Consider the following 21298-nt stretch of genomic DNA (forward strand, 5'->3'; position numbering starts at 1 on the left):
GCTGAGTTCTGGGCCTCAGTTTTATAATCTGTGAGATGGGTAGAAGTGTCTGTCTTCCCATCACCTAGATGGCAATGAGGATAAAATGAAGTTGCAGTAAACATGTATGTCCTGTGATGTCAAGGGTGTGACAGCCATGTGGGTCGTCCGTGGTCACCATCATACTGTGTTACGAGCAGGCAAGGGCAGGCAGGGAAGTCGGAGTCACAACCTGAAACCACCAGGGCCTGGTAGCTCTGCCCTTGCCCACGGTGTCCCAGCCGTACTCTGAGAAGAAATCTCTTACCCCAGGCACTATAGGTGGCCAGCGTCAGGGCAGGCGGCTCCCACTCCTGCTACCTGTTTCTGCAGGGAGAGGAGTAAGGAGGACAGGTGGAGACAGCAGCAGCCTGCATCTAGAAGAGGCTGCCCTGCAGGGTCTGTCAGCCCCATGCCTGCAGAGGGCTGGTTCTCCGGGCAGAGAATTGGGGTGGGTATTTGGGTCGCAGTTGAGATCTGTGTCCTGCACCCGAAGACCTGGGTTTGAGTCCCAGCTGCAGCTCCTGATGCCAGCTGCCGGCTGATGCAGACCCTGGAGACAACAGGGATGGCCCAAGTCCTTCAGTGCCGGTCATCCACATGGGAGACTTGGATGGAGTGTGTGGCTCCTGGCTTCAGCTTGGCCCAGTCCTGGCTGTTAGAGGCTTTTAGGGAATGAATGAAGAGATGGAAGCATCCTCTCTTTCTCTGCCTCTTAAAGCATGAAAAAATAAAATTGAAGGAAAGACCTAGAATCCCTTACTGGGGTCTCTCTCACTGGGCACAGCCCACCTGGGGCCACCCAGGGCCACTGGGCAGCATGGCTGTAGAAAATCCATCCTGGGCTGGAGGAATTGACAGGGTTGGGGGAGAGTATAGAGGTTCCTGGGGCCCTCTGCTGAAAGCCTGGGGAGCTTCCATGGGGCCTGGCCATAATGGCTTACCGTTCTTACTGTTGCAGGCCACAGACAATGACGTGGGCACCTTTGGGGAAGTCAACTACTTCTTCAGTGATGACCCTGACAGGTAAGAACTTCCCCAGCTCCAGCTCAGGGGCTTCAGGTGCTGGGCCTGCTTCCGGAGCATGGGACTGGGGATCAGACCCCACTGGCACTACTGTTGCTTTGACCCCAACTGTAGTCCAGCCTTCATCCAAATCCTCTATCCTCTGAGTTCTCCAGGCCTACTTTCTCCAACCCTCCAAAGACAACCCTGGCCTCGGGCATAGATCAGTCCATGTCTCTGCAGGCACTGCCAGGGTCTTCCCACTGCAGCCTGAAGCCACAGTTGTTTGTGTAGTTGGCACTTGACCAAGAGTTTCAGGCATGCTGACTTATACTATGCCTATACCGAATGCTGGAGGTATGCAGAGCTGGCCATTGTCACCGTCTCCTGTTACAGCTCAGAGAAGCTAAGACGCTTTTGTCCAAAGTCACTCAGCTGTTGAGTGCCACAATGAAACTTTAGAATGTTGGCTGCACCCCTAAGACCTGCAGCTCCCAGCAGGAGGGGTGCCCGAGGTACAGTAGCTGTTAGCTGTGCCAGCCTGGCTCTGGCCCCACCACCAGGGGGATGTGGTCCTGGGTAAGACCTGGCCACCTTTCTCCTTGATCTTCAGTCCACCTAAGCTCAAGGAAAAGCCTCTCTTTCATGTTTAACTTGGTTAAAGGCCAAGTTGAATGCACAGGGGCAGGTCAGCGTCTAAGCATGGAGGATCTACTGCTGTGGGAGCCCAAGACAGCAAGCTAGCAGCATCAGTGTGTGTCACTGACCCTGTCCCCTAGGTGGATAGTCTAGACTGGAGACTGGCAGATAATGTGGCATCCTCAGCCACTCTGTGAGGTGCCTCAAAGGGGGAGGAGAGAGATGGGCATTTGGCCTAGGACACCAGCACCCCATGTCACAGTGCCTGGCGCTGGCTCCCAGTGTCAGCTCCTGTCCCTGCTGATGTACTCAGGGAGGCAGCAGGTTGTGGGAGACCCCGACTGAGTTTTAGGCACCTGCCTTTGGCCTTGCCCGGCTGCACCTGCAATGGACATTTGGAGAGTGAACCATCTCTGTCTGTCTTTCACAGCAGATGTTTCAAAATGGATGGAAGGTGTCAGCAGTGGCTGACTGCCCAGGAGCATACCCAGGGTTCTTAGGGAACACATGCCCAGGTTCTCCAGTCTGATCATCTTGGGTCTCCTCATCACTTCCCACCTTTTGGATCTGTGGCCTTCCCCACCTCTGAACCAGCACCTTCCAGGCTGGACGGCTGGCTCTGGGGGGACCAGGCATGAATGTACAGATATCCACAGACAGCTCAGAGTTTTGCTGCACCTTGCTCCTCCCCAGAGACATTTGCCAGCCTCCCACCTGATCCTGAGTCCCAAGAGCTAAATGCTTGAGGGAGGACCCAGCACCTTTCCCTTGCTGAGTCTGTGGTGCCTATTCAGAGCAGGCATGTGCAAAGCCATCTGGGGTGGCAGTAGGTGGAGGTACCCGATGGCTCTAAGAAGATGGTCACTGTGCCCCCTTGGTTAAATCAGCTTCTGCACTCAGGACCCAATCCACCCCACTTCACCTCCTGATTCCAATCCCTACCCACTTCCTGCAGAAGAAGATGCTCTTAGGGCCAGCATTGTGGCTCTGTGGGTTAAGATGCTGCCTGTGCTGCCTGCATCCCATTTGGATGCTGGTTTGAGACCCAGCTGTTGCACTTCTGATTCAGCTCCCTGCTTATGCATTCAGGAAAATAGTAAAAGATGACCTAATTCCCTGCACCCCAGCACCCTCATAGGAGATCTGGGTGAAGCTCCTGGCTCCTAGCTTTGGCCTGTGCCAGCCCTAGCCATTGCAGCCATTTGGGGAGTGAATCAGTGGATGCAAGATGGAAAGTCTGACTGTCTCTCTCCTTCTTTCCTCCCTCCCTCCCTCCCTCCCTCCCTCCTTCCTCCCTCCCTCCCTCCTTCCCTCTCTTCTCCCTCCTTCTTTCTTTCTTTCTTTCTTTCTTTCTTTCTTTCTTTCTTTCTTTCTTTCTTTCTTTCTTTCTTTCTTTCTTTCTTTCTCTCTTCCTTCATTCTTTTCTTTCTCTCTCTCTCTCTTCCTTCCTTCCTTCCTTCCTTTCTTTCTGAGTTGAAAATCAAGTTACACAGAAAGAAACAGGATCAGTCTTCCATCTGCTGATCAGTGCCCCCTCCTAAGCAGCCATGGGGCCAGAGCTCAGCCAGTCTGAGGCTAGGAACTTCTTTTGGATCACCCACATGCATCCAAGGGCTCACACACTTGGACCATCTGCTGTTTCTTTTCCAGGTGCATTAGCAGGGAGCTAGATCAGAAGTGAGGCATCCAGGACTCAAAACAATGCCCATATAGATGCCAGCACTGCAGCTTTACTCAGTGTACCAAAGCACCAGCTTCCTGCACTGAGTTTCAGAGAAGTAAATAAATCTTTAAAAAAATAATAAAAGAAGTAGCTGCTCTTATGAAAGAAAAATGGAAGAGAAGGCAGATTTCAGACTCCATGCATTGCTGTTCTTCCGCTTGGCAAGGACAGACCCATAGTCAGCCTGCCTTGCTCAGGGTGGCCTCTTTGTCCTCCTCCTGACGCAGGTTCTCCCTGGACAAGGACACTGGGCTCATCATGTTAATTGCAAGACTGGACTTTGAGCTCATCCAGCGCTTCACTTTGACCATCATTGCTCGAGATGGAGGAGGGGAGGAGACCACAGGCCGGGTCAGGGTCAATGTGCTGGATGTCAACGACAACGTGCCCACCTTCCAAAAGGACACCTACGTGGGTGCTTTGAGAGAGAATGAGCCTTCTGTCACACAGCTGGTGCGACTCCGGGTAAGAGGCTGCCCACCTTGTCCTGTGCCCTTCACTTCCCCCTTGGGTAGCCACCTAAGAGGGGTCTACCTCCCATCCCTAAAGCTGCTGCCCAGAGCTGGGAGTTGATTCTCAGGCCATGCCAAATCCCCCTGAACCCCACTTTGTATCCCGGTGACCGAGCTGAGGTGCATACATAGTCAGCTCATGCTTCAGGTCACTGTGTAGCAAAAAGTTGTCCCTCACCCCCACCTCTTGTGGCAAGAACATTGAGTGGATGGCAGTCCCCACCTGAGCCCACTGAGGTCTGCTTAGAATTCAGAACCAGCTGCTGCTGCCAGGAGCCATGGGAATCCTGGGGTCTGGTCCTGTCTTACGGAAGGGGTATACAAGGGAAGAGGCAGGCCAGGGGTGACCTCTCCACTGGGACCCTGTGCTCCCCTCCCGGCCCAGCTCTAGCACACCCAGAGTGGTAGGAACCCCCAGAGGCCCTGAGGCATCAAGGACAACCTGAGAAGAAGCTAAGCAGTTCAGCTGCCCTAGAAGATAGCCGGAGGGTTGTCTGGTTCCTGTCCCAGCTCCCAGGGACTGTGTGGTCTTCGTGCCCTGGGCAGTGATCAAACAGAGTGACCAACACTGTGACAGACTCTGGGATGCAACAGGAAGTGAAAAGCTGCAGGGTCCTGCTAAAGGCCTAAGCAAGACAGGCAGAAAACAAATAAGAGGTTATTTGGGTAACTGGGTGGGCGCACAGCAGGTTGCCCCCATCTGAATATATTTCTATTGTCAAAGCCAAATATTTGAGGCCTGGCCCGTTACAAAGAAGTCTGCTCACTTAGTTCCCAAGTGGAGAGGCTACCAGTTCTACAACTGGGAAGCCCTGAGGGTGAGGTCCTCCTGGCTCCATCACAACATGTCAGGAGGCTCCACAGCAGGAATTCAAGGAAGAAAGGCCACAGAGCAAGGCGGCAAGTCAGGGATGCAAGGCAAGCCAGGCTTACTCTAGTGTTGCTGCCTATTGCTGCAGGAACTACCCAGGGGCTCAAGAGCTACGCTGATCCCAACCCAGGATGGTTTCCCCAGGGAGCCCAGTCCCCTTCCACTAGACATCCACCACTCTTAATGCCTCTGGGCACTGGGAACCAGGCCTCCAGCTCCTGCACCCTTAGAGGACAAGCCACATCCAAACCATCTCAGGCCCTCACTTGACATATAACTCAGGGAGGGTTTCTATGGCTTGGGATCTGAAGCTGGGGTGGAGGGTGTGAGAGAGAGCCTTGCACCTGCCAGGACCTTTCCCAGACTTGAAGAGGTTGAGAAGCAGCTGCCCTTGGCTCGCGCCTGCCCCATCCCTTGAACCCTCATGTTCTACAGGCTCATGGGGCTGTGTCTGCCCTCTCCCTTCCAGGCTACAGATGAGGACTCACCTCCCAACAATCAGATTACCTACAGCATCGTCAACGCCTCCGCCTTTGGCAGCTACTTCGACATCAGCGTGTATGAGGGCTATGGAGGTAGGTGGGTTATGGCAGCCACAGCATGGCCTGGGGAGGGGGCGGCACACCTCTGAGTGCTGGCTGGTGGTCTGGGGGCCAGTGCTTCTCTCGCCCAGATGAGCTCCTGCCCTTAAGGACTGGGTCAGCTTACCTTAGGGTCTTTAACAGTCTCATGTCAGCTTGATCCTTACTTTAGGCCATAGCCAGTACCACAAGAAAGCAGGATTCTAGATCTTTCCAGAATCGGTGGGGTCCCTGCTTCTTGTTACACTGCCCAGGCAGGTCTTCCCAGGTCATGGCATGTCTCTCCCTGACCCACATGTGATTTCTCATTCTGCACCTTACTCTACCAGCCAGCCTCACTGTGAGTCCTGGCCCCTGCCCATGGCCCTGGCAGGAAATAGCACAGTAGCAGCAGCGACCTTAAACTTCAGGATCCCAATAGAGACCACCCCCTCCCCCTGTACTTCTCAGACAAGGAGCTAAGACCCAGAGATGGGAAGCAGCTTGCTTGAGGTCACCCAGCAAAGATGCCCAGTCTTGTGCGATCTGCCCCCAGAGTCCAACCCCTTTGCACCCCTGCATGCTGTTTGCCGTCAAGGCTCAACTCATCTATTCCTTTGGCCAGGAAAGCCGGGTTTTATGCCCTTGACATTGCTCCCTAGGGAGAGTGACCATCACCTCTGGTGAGCACAGAGGGTTCCCCCAACGCCTCCCCATGCCTGTGTGAACACAGAATAGGACCAACTGACGTGAAGACACCCAGTGTGGACAGCAGGAGAGGAAGTCAGAGACCCCAGGCCTCTCCCTGAGCTCCCTGCCAGTCCTACCAGTCCTGCCTCTCAGCTTTGGAGTTCTTTACTCTGAGGCATGCAGAGCACTGCTGAAGCTGAGGCCTGCAGCCCCTAATCCAAGCCCCCCCACACCCCCTAGGAATCAACACACTGCTCCAGAGGCCTGGGAACTGGCAGGAAAGGCCTGGAGGGCCAAAAGTGGCAGAGTAGGAGAGAAATAGATGGGGCCAGAGGGTATGCCCACCTCTGCCACACTGATGGGCCCTCCCTGGGAAATGAACAGTGAATCTGTGGGTGTCCAGAAGGAGACTAGGTTCAAGAGGCCGAGGTGTGTCACCCTGCAGGCCTGAGCAGCTTTCGGACTGCAGCAGGGAGACCCACGGCAAGACAGACTGACAAGCAGACAGGGGTCCCGGGAAAGGGACCTTAAACACATGGCTGTACCTTTCAGAGCCTGGCTCCTTCTTTAAGCTCAAAGCAGGTTCATCCCAGGGAGCTAAGCTCAGGGCCTGGTACAAACCAGGCCCTCCATGCACCCACATCTCCACCACAAGGCTGTAGGTTCAAACACAGGAAATGAAGCATCAGCCGTGCCAGCTGCACCCATGCATGAACCCGGCTGGCCATGCAGTGAAGCCGCCTCACAGGAGGGCACTGGGTATGTTCCTGTCGTTCCAGTGATCAGCGTGAGCCGCCCCCTGGATTATGAGCAGATACCTAATGGGCTCATCTACCTGACGGTCATGGCCAAGGACGCTGGCAATCCCCCTCTCAATAGTACTGTGCCAGTCATTATTGAGGTGTTTGTAAGTATCTGGGACTGTGGGCTTTGCCCTGCCAGAATTAGGGTAAAGAATACCTCCCAGGGTGTCAGGTCCCTGCCTGGGTGTGGTACTGGATTCCCCATGTTCTCAGCTGTCCCCTTAGCTCAGGCTGTGACCTTGGCTGCCCCATTAGCCTCTGCCACAGCTGCAGTGACGAGGCTACTTCGCAGTGTGGGCAGGAGAGGCCAAGGAGCTTGGAGCTCAAGAAGAGACCGGGGCCCTGCTGTGGCTGCTTCATGGCCCCCAGGACAGACACCTCAAGGGTGACCAGGAGCTGGGGGTCAGGTAAGGAGGACATGACATGAGAGTCCCTCCTCTGTGGCCATGCTCTGCAAGGGCCAAGGGGACCACCAGCAAGTCATCTTTCTTTTCTCTCTCTTCCTCCCTCTTTCTTTCTTTTCATCTTTCTTACTCCTGCAAAGGGGCCTGAAGCCCAGCTGTGGCTTATCTGACATGAATATCAAGCGTGCCTTAGTGCCTTCGGTGTCTGGGATTATCAGCCATGGGATCCATCTCTACACTGGTTCATTTATCCCGTGCCACTCCTGCAGCGATTGTGGGAACGTAGAGTGGTCTGACAGCAGAGCCACCAGGCCTGTCCCTCGTGAGCCCCACACACACACTCCCACCTGCACAGACCTGCCCTGCCCTCTGTCTTCTAGAGAGGGTGATTAGGTATTGATGAAAAGTGAGTATGTTTCTGGCTTCCACAGTTGAGACCAGGAGGTCAGGTTAGGAAATGTGCCAAGCTGTGACTTCAGCCAGGAAAGCTCCTCCCAACAGGCTCACTGTCACAGCCTCTGGGCCACCCTGTACCTGGCTCTAACACAACCTTGTCCTCTTCCCAGAAGCTGAATCCCCAAGGCCAGCTCCCGAGCAGCCAGGTCCTTTTTGGGCAGGGGACTTCAGGTGCTTGTTGATCACTGGAGCTGGAAGTGATGGGGAAGTTGAGGTGGTACCTTGGGAGAGCCCTCCAGGTATGCAGGTGGGAGCTGGATTTCAGGATGGCTCAGGTTGGGGGGAAATGAATCTGCACAGAGTCAGGGGGCAGCAAAGGGAAAACAGAGCTGGGGACTTGCTTCTGGAGCCCGCCCATATGTCTGGACCCTAGGGCTTCAGGCAGTGGACCAGGGGAAGAAGGACAGCGAGGAAGAGACTCACAGAAGCCTACAGACTTGAATCCACAACTTCGTGCCTTTAAATGTTGCCGACCGTGCCTAACCCCTGGCAGGCTCCACCACGTGCTCCCTATCCCAGTGTGGCCTGGTCACACACATATCCCTGACCAAGCTGCCTATCCCTTTCAACCAGCCAGGATCCTGCTCTGTTCCAGCAGACAGTGAATTCCTGTGTGCAAGGCCAGTGGCAGGCCTAGGGATACTGTGTTGTTCAGGTGAATCTGAAGCCTGCTGCACAACCCACAAGGTCCTACCTGGGAAGAGCTGTGCATTCAGAGGCCTGGGGGTCGGCAGCCTCAGCTCTTCCTCCTTGAACCCACCTACAAAATGGGGAGAGTCACATTTCCTGCCTCATGCTGTTGTGAGGATGAACTGAGACTGTGGATGATGCCTGGCCCCTGCGGGGTCACCATCCCTGCAAAAGTTCCAGAGAGCTCCCTTTGGGCTTGGGTGAGGCAGATGAAGGGCAAAGGAGTAGAAGGTGGCGAAATAGGCTGAAGTATGGCATAACAGCCAGGGCTGGGCAGACATACCCAGCCAAATGGACATTAAAGCTAGCTATGCTCCTTCAGTAAGCCAGATGGTTTCACATTGCCCAGTCCCATGCCATCCCATTTTATAGAAGAGATAGCCAAGACTTGGGAAAAAAAAAATACAGCTGGCCCAAGGTATTCTCCTTTCTCATTTATTGCTCATATGTGGCAGACCTGGGATTTGAACCTGAGTTTGCGTTCTGTCCACCATAGCCTGTCCGGCCCTGTGGTCATCCTCATTCACGTGTGACAGAATTTCCTTGTGTATAGGGCTACCTGGGTACCACATTCAAAGGTGGATTCTAATCTGATGGCTATGAGGCAGGCCCAAGTTTCTGCATTCCTAATCACACACGTGACATGGGTCGTACTACCCTACCTTTAGTAGCTTGAAATAGGAGGTTCTGGAACCCGGAGACCAGCTCTGGCCACTTCCCAAACTGCGGGACCACACGGGGAAAGCAAGTGCAAGGACTGAGCTCAGCTTCCCTCCTTAAGTGCCAAGCTGTGCAGGAACAGGGACCATATACCCCAGGGCACGGACCGCAATGACCTGGTACAAGGAGCACCGTTTTCTATATCCCCTAGCACCGTCCTGCGGGGGGGGGGGGGGGCGGGGGGCGGGGGGGGGTGCAGTAAGGGCCCTGCATGTCTTCCCATCCCAGACCAGCCTTGCTCCCTGGTGGAAAGAGGCACTGACAGCAGGTGCCATAGTGGCTGGGAGGGAGCCCATCGCTGGAGCAGAGCCTCTGGACAGCGCAGTCACTTATGTCTAAGGACTGCACTTGAAAAGGTCACCGCCTACAGGCTGATTTTGCACGTGGGTGATTTTCAAGTAGCTGTCAATCAGCGCTGCTGCCTCCTCCCGCAGCTGCCTCCCTCTCGAGTGAGTCCCTCAAGATAAAGCCACGGACCAGTAGGACTGTGGGCCAGAGGCAGTGGCGGCAGCAGGTTGCATATCCAGGTCAGGGTGCTGGTGGGAAGGGATGGATCACAGCCGTGGACAGGTGCTTAGGGACTCGGCCAGGCCAAGTGGTGAGCCAGGCCTAGTGATTCCTTTCCATCTACTGCCTGTTGGTTTTTAATAAAGAAGTCAAACTCAGTTTGTAGATTTCCCATTAGGGGACAATAAGCTTTTGTAGAGGGAGCTGCTGAATTAGAACTAATAGCGAATACACTGCCAGGATCTGAGGAAATATCACCACTAATAAGTTTCTGCCTCATGCTCTGTCGCTGACATTCTCGGCGCCGTTTGGTGCAGCCAAGCAGAAGCTCGGGTGTGTATGCTTATGTGGAGCGCTGGGGCCTGAGCCGGGGTTGAGCTGAGGCTGAACCAGGCTGAAGCCTGGAGCCCGGAACTTGATCTGGGTTTTCCTTCATGGGTGGCAGGAAGTCAAACAAAGCCAGTCATCACCTGCTGCCTTCCCAGTCACATTAGTAGGGATCAGAAGTGGAAAGGGGGGTCCGGCGGCATGGCCTAGTGGCTAAAGTCCTCACCTTGAACATGCCAGGATCCCATACGGGTGCCGGTTCTAATCCTGGCAGCTCCACTTCCCATCCAGCTTCCTACTTGTGGCCTGGGAAAGCAGTCGAGGACAGCCCCATGCTTTGGGACCCTGCACCCGTGTGGGAAACCTGGAGAAAGTTCCTGGCTCCTGGCTCCGGATTGGCACAGCACCGGCCGCTGCGCTCACTTAGGGAGTGAATCATCGGACGAAAGATCTTCCTCTCTGTCTCCTCCTCTCTGTATAACTGACTTTGTAATAAAAAAAATAAATTAAAAAAAAAAGAAGAAATGGAAAGGGACCTTGTTTGAGACCCAGCAATGCTGCTTCCAGTCCAGCTCCCTGATCATGGGCCTGGGGATGGCCCAAGGCCTTAGACCCCTGCCACCAACCTAGGAGACCTGAGAGAAGCTCCTGGCTCAGCACTGGTTATTGCAACCATTTGAGAAATGAACAGCAGATGAAAGATGGATTTCTCTATGTGTATCAAGTAGAGAAACCATACAGTGCAGTCAGTGTCCCTACTGGTGGCTTGGCTCACTGTGCCCAACTCCTGCTCCAGGAAGAGCTTCCTGCCATGTGACTGAGGATGGGGTCTTACAGGTAGGAACACCTTCTCTAATTGGAGAGCAGCATCTGAGGCAGGAGGAGGCCAAGCTGCCTACCTCATTCTGCCTACTAAGGCCCCTGGCCAGGCAGGGCGGAACGAAGGTGTGCCCATATGGGGGGGTGAGGTCTCTGGGCTGTCTCTGCACACTTCAGTGTCTGAGTTGGGATCTTCCTTCCACCGTGCATTCTACAGAGGATTCCAAAATATCCACAGTCATCCTGGCTGAGCTGAGAGGGAAAGTGTGAGTGGGCCTGCTCAGCGAAGAGGCTGGTGAGCAGGGAGGAGAAAGCTGAGAGATGGAGATGCTGCTTTTGGCCACTGCCTTCGGCTATCCCACCTGGGAGGACACCTGTGCCCCTTGTGATGCCGCACTCATTGCTGGGCATGCCTGGTCTCAGCCTGGCTGCCAACCCTGGCACTGCCTCACTCCTGAGCCTGCATCTTCTCCTTCCAGGATGAGAACGACAACCCTCCCACTTTCAGCAAGCCTGCCTACTTTGTCTCTGTGGTGGAGAACATCATGGCAGGTACAGTCCCTATCTTCTGCTCCCTGCACAGGGCCCGGCTAGGCATGTGAGTTCAGGGAGGCTCCAGCAGACATGTGTAAAAATCCAGAGGGGCTTTGGGGACAGTTAGAGCTGCTTCCAGAGCACCTCCTATGCACAGAGGGGACTGTACTCCTACAGCTAAGGTCCAGCAGGAAGAGCAGCACACCTTGGTAATGAAGCAAGAGATGGAGATGCAGCAGTCTGCAAGGTGCAGGGTGCTTGGAGACTGGCGCTGTGAGCAGCACCCATGACCTTGAAGGAGGGCCTTGCTTCTGTGCAAGGGCGGGAATGGGAGGCTCAGACCCAACTGCTCCACAGTCAGATTCTGGGGTGGAGTGGGTTGTCTGCTCCATCCTGCGGGCAGGCTAGCAGCTTTGTCCTTATGCCCAGAGTAGCCTGGCCTAATAGGAGAGCATCCCTGTGTGGAGCAGCTCAGTTGCTGGAGGAGCCCAGGAAAGGTGGCATCAAGGGACACATGCAGTTAGTAACAGCTAGTTCAGTGGACATCTGGAGTAGGAACAGATGAAACTGTAAACAGCTGGAATTGTTAGAAGTTAGCATTGGCACAATTGGAGCAAGGGACAGCTTGAGTCAGGGTGGCCTTCCTGGCCCTGGGCACCCTGCTAGGGAGGGCCTCTCCTGCTATTCTGATGTGTAGCACTGAGCAGGTTGGGAGCCAGCCTGCATTCTGCTGGTAAACACCCAGCCTGGGGTGGAGCCCACCCCAGAATACCCAGTTCCCTTCCAAGATGGATGTGCTGGCAGAAAGGGCTTGCTCAGGTTCCTGTGTCCCTGCTCCTGGCTCCTGCTCAGGGGCAGCTAAGTCAAAGAGATGCCCCATGGCCACCTGGAAGGGGCCATTATGACCCCTAGGGACTAAGGACCCGCAAGGCTATGTCAGCCCTGGGTACGGCAACTGGTGAAGGCTAAGTGTGAGTGATGCCACACCCTGCCCACCCCGACCCACAGCATATACCTCACAACCTGGCAGTGACATCAGAGCCACAGCCAAGAAGGAAACTCAGGCTTAGCCTGGCTAAGGAGACCCTAGGAGCCGACAGGCCAAGCTCCCTCCTGCTCTCTGCCTGTACTGCCAGGTTGAATGACAGGAGGGGCCTGTAGCCACCAGCCCTGGTGGCCATGGACTGGAAAAAAGCCAGTGGCCAGGACAGCAGGTAGAGCTGAGCTGCAGCGCCAGGATTTCACAGTCATGGAAATGCAGATGGAAGTCTTACCTGGATGTTCACACAGAAATTTGAACCCTTGCCCTTCAGGATGGAAACTGAGGGGGATCAGCCACAGTCAATGCCAAATCACTGTACATAAAGTTTCTCTTCTCACTCCATGTAGAAGCTGGCCAAGCTGAGTGCACTTTTAGCACAGGGGCAACCAAGGTAGCCAAATGAAGGCTAAAGTTGGAGCAGTAGAAGGGACAACAGGTGGGGACCAGGTCCTTCCCAGGCTGCAGGTCTCATGGTCCCATAGAGCCCTACCCCTGAATCTGTCCAGGGATCTGGTAGCTGAGTGACTGTCAGGCCAGGGATGCCCCAGTAAGGTGCGGGGGAGACTCCCCTGCCTCCCCTGTCTTCCCCAGGGCCAGTCACTTGGAGGCTCCTAAGTCATGGGGACCCCTTGGGCTGTGTGTCCTGGATGAGCAGCCCCCACCCCACTTTTGTCTCTTGGTAGGAGCCACGGTGCTGTTCGTGAATGCCACTGACCTTGACCGCTCCCGCGAGTACGGCCAGGAGTCCATCATCTACTCCTTGGAGGGCTCCACCCAGTTCCGGATCAATGCCCGCTCTGGTGAGCCCTGCACCCATCCGGGCCTTAGGGCCAGGTCCTCTCCCCTTCCAGCCAGCTGTGAGCTGCTGGCAGTATCGCTGAGTGGAATTGTTGATCTCACCACAGTGAGCCTCACCCAAACATCCCCACACCAGCTGTGTCCTCCAGGGCGAGCAGTTGGTCCTGCTCGGACAGTGGTTGGCTCCATCCATACTGCACAGATGCCTTACCACAAGCCCTTGTGTGCCCCTCTCTCCACTACTGACCTCAGGCTGGCTCTTCTCACATCAGCATATGCCTCAGTTTCCCCACTTGCAAAGTTAGGGTGATTGTGTGTATAGGAGCCTGTGGTATGGATGAGATGGGCTAAGAACAGTCTCAAAAGGCTGAAAGCACCAAAGGGACTGTCCATGCTTCTCCCGTCCCAGCTCCCTGCCCCATCATCTTCCTCTCCCCCTGCCTCCCAGCAGCTTCCCCTCCTCCTTGAAGCAGGGAGGGGAGGGGAGCAGAAACAAGCAAGAGGAGACTCCAGGCTTTCCTGCCAACCCAGGAGGAAACTGGGCCCTTGCATGGGACCTGCTCTGAGCCAGGTGCTGTGCTAAGGGCTGGGGTGCCAGAAGGAGTGGGTCCTGATCTGTATGACATTCAGGTCAAGCTTTTGGACATGGGGGGTATCCCACTTCAAGCATCCATTTCTGTGTGAGGTAGGGGAATTCCAGACACCAGACAGCTAACCTGATTTGTCAGTGGCTTAAAGTAAGGTAGATGTCCAATTGTCAGTCTTCCCCAGGCAGTGCTGGGCCCAGACCCCAGCCCCATCTTGTGCCAGGAGGGGTTTACAGGCCAGGTTTGGAACTGAGGTCTGTCACCTGTGTCCACCTCCCATTGATTGAACCAAGTACTGCCCTTTCCATACAGAAAGACTTCTGGGGGACACTGAACTTCCCTGGCACACGTGGTCAGGAGCCAGGCAGACCATCAGGTCTTCCTCTTGCCATACCTCTCTGGTTGGAGCTGACTCTTTTTTTTTTAATTTTTATTTTTGATGATGATTACATGGTTGATCAGAGTGGGAAAGATTGAGGGTTAGGGAAAAGTGAAGTCATTGAAATGAACTCATTGTTTCCAAATTCTCTGTTTCTTATTGTCTCTGGAAGGAGGGAAGAAATAAAGGGGACGCCGCATCCAGCTTCCCAAATGTCCCAGTACCCAGGGGTAGGGAACCACCACCCAATATCAACCCAGGATCCTGATGTGGTGCCTGTTCTGAGGGTTCTGACCAAGTGGTTTGGTTAGTTCTGAAATGCTGTTGATTTCACTGATCCAAGAGTGAGGCAACCCTCCCAATGTCCAATGGCTGACATGGTGCTGGCTCTTGACCTGCCCTTGACCTGCTCCCCTCCTACAAGCTTGGGGAGCTCATGGCTGCTGCTGCTGCGAGCCGGGAGGCCCACATCCAAATTCTGAATCCTCTTCTGAGCCTGCTTCCTGCTGACACACACTTGGGAGGCAGCAGGTAACAGCTCATGCACTCAGGTCCTGGCTCCTCTTGGCTGTGAACTGGCCCAACCTGGCAGTTGGGAGCGCTTGCCATGTGCACCAATGTACGGAAGATAAATCTCTCTATTTGCCTGTTAAACAATTTTTTTTTTTAAATCATCAGCTCACCGGCTCCTAGGACAGTCCTACAAAGCAGCACTGCATTGCCCAGGGCCAGCAATGCAGCCACTACCCTCACTTCCCAAGGGGCTCCCTGGTCAGGGTCACCCTCAGGCTCCATCGCCCCAGGAACCCCACAGACACGGAGGCCGCGAGTCCCTTCCGTAAAATACTGTTGTTCTCACACCAACCAAAGTCCTCCCGTTTTTTAAATCAACACTTGATTACTTATCCTGGCTGATACAATGCAAACGCTGCATAAGTAGATGTCATCCTGAGTTGCTTAGGAGATAGTGAATGACAAAGGGGAAAAGTCTGGGCATCAGTATATTGCATATTTTCCATGTGTGCTTGGTTGCATCCGAGGACTGAAGACTCATGGCTCTGGTGGGTTAATGGTATTATTAATTATATGAAGTAATTATTAATATGCATGAATACAAAGTGCCACACACTCCAACTGTCATTGCCTCATTTCCTCCACTCTGGAAGGGACAGGTGCCAGCATTATGAGGAAACCGAGGCACAAAAAAGATCAAGGCCTTAACAGAGGACTCCCAGAGTCTGAGCTCCTGCTTGCAGAACCCACAACGACCCCACAGGAAACACCTGCTGCCACCTGCTGCCCAGCCAGTCCAGGCCTGGCCCAGCACAGGCCCGCCCGCCTGGCCCAGCTCCAGCCCCAGCCCAGCCAAGCCTAGTCCCAGCCCAATCCCAGTCCTAGCCCAGTCCCAACTCCAGCCCTGCCCCAGCCCAGCCCAGCCCCACCTAGACCCAGACAAGCCCCAGCTAAGCCTCAGCCCGGTCCCAGTCCCAGCCCAACCCAGCCTAGGCCTGCCTAGCCCCAGCCAAGCCCCAGCCAAGCCCCAGCCAAGCCCCAGTCAAGCCCCAGCCAAGCCTCAGCCAAACCTCAGCCCAATCCCAGCCCCATCCCACCCCATCCCACCCCACCTCAGCCCAGGCCAGTCTAGCACAGCACAGCCCCTGCTTCTCCCCTGAGGACTAATGCCAGGGACTCCACCTGCTGCCCAACACAGGTCCTTTAGCTTCCAAAGTGGAAGCCTGCTCCGTCAACCCCTGGGTCACATTAGCCTGGCCTGCTCCCTGACGGGGGTCTTAATGGGATCTAATTTCCCACACTGAAGAGGCCATCTATCATGCCGACAAATTCATGTTCAAAACTTTTATGAGATTAATTTCTTCCTTACCCTGCCAATTAATTGACACCACCCCCAGGGCCAGGAGCGTGGCTCTGCTGGGACAGGTCTTGGCCTCTCTCTATTCCTGGCTTCAGCATCTCTACCACCTCGTCCTCCAGCCCCAGCACCCAGGCCAGCCCCTCACAGGCCAGAGGACTGGCCAGCTGGCCAAGAAGGCAAGGGTTGAGATGAGAAAGTTCCTAGGGACCATCCCAGGTCTGGGGGACTCTCGTGTCCACAGAAAAAGCAGTCGGTGTCGGAATGTAGAGGCTTCCCCTATGACTCCCTTGTACCCCTCACCCAGCATCTGATTAGAAGCATACCCATCTCCATTTTACAGTTGAGAAAACTGAGGCTCAAAGAGATTATTTTGCTAAGGTCAAGCCTCCAGCAAAGGGCATAACCAGAGTTCAGAGCAAGTCCCTTTGTCCTCAGTGTACTCACCCTCTCCCTCTGCCCAGGCCAGGTAGTAAGGAGGCCGGGCCTTGGGGACACTGAGGACTGCCTGGCTCCCAAGAGCAGGTGTTCAAGAGTTCAGTGCCAGCGAGCTGGGAGCTCAAACCAGGCCATGGTGCCAGCACTGCAGCTAAGATGCCACCGGAGACACCACCGTCCCAGAGTGCCCAGGTTCCGGGTTCAAGTCCTGGCTCCCTGCTACTAAGGCAGCACATGAGGGCTGCAGCAGCTGGGTCTCTGCCACCCCTGTGGGAGCGCTGGATCGAATTCCTGGGTTCCAGCCTCACCCCCGCTCCATTGCCATTGTGGAAAATTTGAAAATTGAACCAGCAAAGGGGAGCTCTACCTGTCTCTGCCTCTCAAATTAAAAAGAAAAAAAAATTATAAAAAGGTCCTGATTGGGGAAAATTAAATCATGAAAATGAGTGAAAACCTGATTCTGAAGAGGTGGTTACCAAACATTTACCAACAGGATGACTTCTGTATTTCAGTTATACCAAAATTCAAATTGAAAAAAAAAAGCCTTGACAACAATTACTTCTTATTTTTAATGTTTATATTTGCCAATAATTTGTCTATACACTTAAAAGGCAGTGTAATTGTACTACTACAAGGTAATTAAGAAATGGGTATAAAACTGCATTCTTTTATTTATGTATTCATTTATTTACTTAAAAAGCAGAGGGAGTGTGGGGGTGGGGTGAAGAAAGAGGCCATCCATCTGTTGCTTCACTCCCCAAATGGCCTCGACAGCTGGAGCTGGGCCAGGCCAAACTCGGGAGCCTGGGACTCCATCTGGAGCTCCCACGTGGGTGGCAGGGCCCCAAGCATTTGGACTATCCTGCACTGCTTTCCCAGGAGCATTAGCAGGGAGCTGGATCAGGAGTGGGGCAGCTTGGCAGTCCAAAGGGAATGCCAGTCACAAACGGTGGACACACACACACCTGCTCCAGCCAGCGCAGGTTCAACTGTCCACTAACACATCACATGTCATATCTGTGTGAAACCCTTACAGCGCTTCCTGCCTGTTCCCATCCTGAGCTGCTCTGAGTCCATGGGAGTAGGATTACGAGATAAATGGATTCTGGCATAATTCATGCCTAGCTTTTCCTTAGCATGCCTTTCCCATGTCTCCTTGTGAGCCTCTTGTTTTCCCGTGAGTGAACACCCAGGGGCCTCCATGCCATGGGCTCAGTGAACTCCACAGCAGCCCTGGGATACGGGTCCTGATTGCTCCTTTTTGGCCAGACGAGGAAACTGAGGTATGCAGGGTTTGGGTGGCGAGGACAATATCAGAAGTCTCCAGGTGGCAGCGTGCGGCCCATGGCTAGGGAAGTGGGGCAGTTCCCAGGGCTCAGGCATGCACCCCTCCTTGCCCACAGCGCCAGCTCCTTGCAGCTCACTGCCATCTGTCTCTCCGGCAGGTGAAATCACCACCACGTCTCTGCTGGACCGGGAGGCCAAGTCTGAGTACATCCTCATCGTCCGCGCACTGGACGGAGGTGTGGGCCACAACCAGAAAACCGGCATTGCCACTGTGAGTGCCCATGGCTCCCCTCGATTGGTCAGGTGGCTGCTCACTGCCCCGTCCTTGGGCTGTTGTCCTTAGTCCTTTGGGCCAGTGTGAGAGGGGTGCAGCAGCAGGTGCTAGCCTGCCGCTGATGGAGCATGGCCCTGGGCCATATCAACAAGGGGGAAGCATGATCCTGCCACATGAGAGAGGAAGCCAGCAGGGCAGGGGGCAGGAGGCCCAAGCCCACAGGCCTATCTCTCCTGGCGTACCCGCCCAAAATCCAGAAACAGGCAGTGTTTCTGGCAGGAAAGGTAGCTCGGAGTGGGAAGTGGGATTCTGGGCAGGGGGACTTGTGGCTTCCTCACCACCACCCCAACCTGGGTGAAGTGGGGCAGTGACACCAGGAGCCAGCAGGGCCAGCAAAGGCCTATAGCCCTGAGCCATGGCCACATCACCTCCCCTCATGGCACCTCAGGGAGTAGAAAGCTAGAGGAAAGGATTGGGGAAGGGTTGCCTGCAGGAGAGAATGGGGAAGGTGAGAAGCAGACCCTGCATGGCAGAGGAGGAGGAGGACCAGTGACCGGGCATCCTGCCTACCACCTCTGTCCCCTGTCTGCTCTCTTTCTTTCCCAGGTGCCCCTCTGCTAGCAGCTGCCCCATCCCTGTCCAGCCAGACTTGGCCAGAACTCCAGAGCAAAAAATAAACCCAGTGCCTTTCCCCGGCTAGGGAGACCCCAGCTAACAGGACTTGGCCCCTATAAATAACGTGCCTATGGTAGGTGAGCAGGGAAATTGCTGGCCTCAGCGTGAAGATGGGGGCGCTTCATCCTCAGATTCCCCACCCTGCCAGTCACCTGCAGCAAGACCACGGACAGGGCAGGAGGGATCACCAGTTTCCAAGGTCATCTCACACATACATTCTTCTGCCTCCCCATGCTCCCCAAAAGAGCCCGGCTCCCTCTCAGATTCCAGAGGCCAGGCTGTGCTCCAGGCTCCCATTGTGGATGATGCTAGTGGAATTAAGTGGATCTCTCTGGTGGTCTCTGGGAGACCAAAGTGTGTGGCCACAGCTCCTCCTTGTGACTACACAGGTGAACATCACCCTCCTGGACATCAATGACAACCACCCCACCTGGAAGGATGCCCCATACTACATCAACCTGGTGGAGATGACGCCTCCAGACTCAGACGTGACCACGGTAGGTGGCAGTGGGATGGCAACCTACCAGGCTGCCTTGCCAGAGGTGCATGACCCTTAGAGGTTGCCCATGTGGGGCTGGCTGACTTCATGGTGGCCTCTGGAACAGCTTTGGGAACTGAGTTCTGAGTGCTTCTTGGCTGGTGGAGGCAGCTACTGGCGTCACAGGAAGCTACTGACAACCCAGGCACAGTGACAGGGCAGCCAGGGGCTGGTGCTGCCCAGAAGTCACACCTGCCTGAGACCCCCAAACTCTGGCCACTCTCTCTGGGGGGCAGGGGTGGGACTGTCAACCAGCACTCTCCAGCTCTGCTCCAACAGAGCTCTTTACTATTTCCATCCCTGCTGTCTTCTGTTGACTCAGGCCTCCACCCCTGGCTCCCAGGGCTGGCCCAGCAGGGGGTAAAGTGCACTGCAGGGGTTTCTGGCCCAGGATTGAGCAGCTGCATTGCCGTGAACCGTGAATTTCTGAACTTCGTGCGCTGAGGTCTGACTGTAGGGAATGACCAGGTGGGGAAGAACACACAGCCAAGCCATAGGGTACCCAGACTGAAGACCTGTGGCCTGGAGAGTCAAGGCCGAGCCCCCTACATCTTTCGTTCTCTGCTCTGAGAAGCACGCTGGTGAACTTGCTGCACAGCCTCATTTCTTCCTGGCCTGCCTTGTGGCAGCCCCACATGCTGCAGCCCTGGGCTGCCCGAACTTCAGACAGTAGCTTAACTCTATGGGCTACAGCGCTGCCCTCCCTCAAGACATAGGTCTGTCTGACTTTGTGGCAAGGAACCACCTGGCCCAGTCCTTATCCCTCTGCTGGCTCATGTGTTACCCTGGCAAGTGGCCCAGGTCCTGAGGAACGAAGAATCTGGGACAGGACAGGAGGAGGGATCGGCTGGGGTCCCAAGCAGCCTTGGCCTCTTCCACCATCAGCCATGCCCTGGAGAGGCATAGTCCTCCTGCATCCAGGTGAGAGAGGTGTTCCCCCCCGGAAGGATGGATAAGAACATGGGTTTAGCCCTCACACTGACCCATCCTACTCTCCAGGAGGCACTCAGCCAGTGTGTGTGTGTGTCCCTGCCATCCCAGGGGTGAGGCAGAGGTGAGAGAGCTGGGACGTGTGATTTTCCAAGCCCCAGGTCAGTGGATTCCTCCCTGGCCAGTTCCAACTCTGGGAAAGCCAGCGCTGCCTTGCTCCAAGTCTGGCTGGGCCTCTCTGCTACCACCTTGTGGGCACTTGGAGGTTGGTACAGAGAGGGACCTGAAGAGCTGGGGCTTGAAGCCCGCCTCTGAACCCCTGGTTAACTTCTTTGCAGCACCTTATGTTTCTAAAATATTCCTTGGGAGTTGAAAGGCCAGTAAGGGATGTGTAGCTCCAGGGGAAGGCAGCTTTGGAGGATACCAATCAGGGATGTCAAAGATTTTACCTGCTCGGCAGAGATGGTTGGCCTGGTGGGAACTACACTTGACCTTGGGTCTTTTCCAGCTCTGGTGCCTGGTGGCCTTGTCTGGGTCTCCCACATTCCCTGTGTCTGAGCCATGAGCAAGGGACAATGAGTCAGGGGCCAGCTGCCCAAGGCTCCGCCCTCTGCAGGAATACCCCACCAGACTCCCATAAGCATCTACTGTGTGCCCTGTCATGTGCTTGGCAGAGCTAAGATATAGGAAGTAGCAGTGCCCAGCCCTGTCTTCAGGGGGCATCATAACATTCCTATTCAGGTGCCCCACACCTCCTGTCTCTCCAGGGACAAAGCCAAGAGCCTTCAGCCAACTTCTCAGTCTGCGCATCCACCCCATCCCCCTTGGGCAGAGCAGGCATAGTTACTCCTTCCTCTGGGGCAGGCACAAAGCTGGAGCTCTGAAACTTCTCAGTGCCCAAGGGAGTCTAAAATTTATAAGAGCAAAATCAAGATGAGCACTTGCTGTAGTCAGTGTTTACCATGTGTAATATAGCAGCTTAGGGAATGGCTAGAATTTCTAGAAGTCTTGAGAATTTTCTGGAAGTCTCTGGAATTCCCAGTTACATTTGATGATTGTCAGGAAGTCATTACAGTCATCAAATTTGATGTGGCAAAGTAATTTCAAAATGAACAATGATAAAAATTCAGATTTTAAAAAAGATATGTATTTTTATTCGAAGCACAGATTTATAGAGAGGGGGAAAGAGAAAGAGAGATTTT

General features: G+C 54.6%; 1 protein-coding gene across 2 annotated transcripts in view; it reads left to right on the forward strand.

The window, feature by feature from the left end:
- The window catches only part of CDH23 (cadherin related 23), a 307817-nt gene that overhangs the window by 193743 nt on the left and 92776 nt on the right, over positions 1-21298 (forward strand). For both annotated transcript variants that reach the window (XM_040975899.1, XM_040975900.1), the window contains 8 exons: positions 980-1044; positions 3613-3850; positions 5238-5343; positions 6798-6925; positions 11224-11296; positions 13004-13120; positions 17838-17950; positions 19018-19125. In XM_040975899.1, coding sequence (XP_040831833.1) covers positions 980-1044; positions 3613-3850; positions 5238-5343; positions 6798-6925; positions 11224-11296; positions 13004-13120; positions 17838-17950; positions 19018-19125 — 948 coding nt within the window. The remainder of the gene's footprint in view (positions 1-979; positions 1045-3612; positions 3851-5237; positions 5344-6797; positions 6926-11223; positions 11297-13003; positions 13121-17837; positions 17951-19017; positions 19126-21298) is intronic.

Source organism: Ochotona curzoniae, unplaced genomic scaffold (genome assembly GCF_017591425.1).
Source record: "Ochotona curzoniae isolate NIBS_2020 unplaced genomic scaffold, NIBS_Ocur_1.0 contig_2692, whole genome shotgun sequence".
Classification (NCBI taxonomy): domain Eukaryota; kingdom Metazoa; phylum Chordata; class Mammalia; order Lagomorpha; family Ochotonidae; genus Ochotona; species Ochotona curzoniae.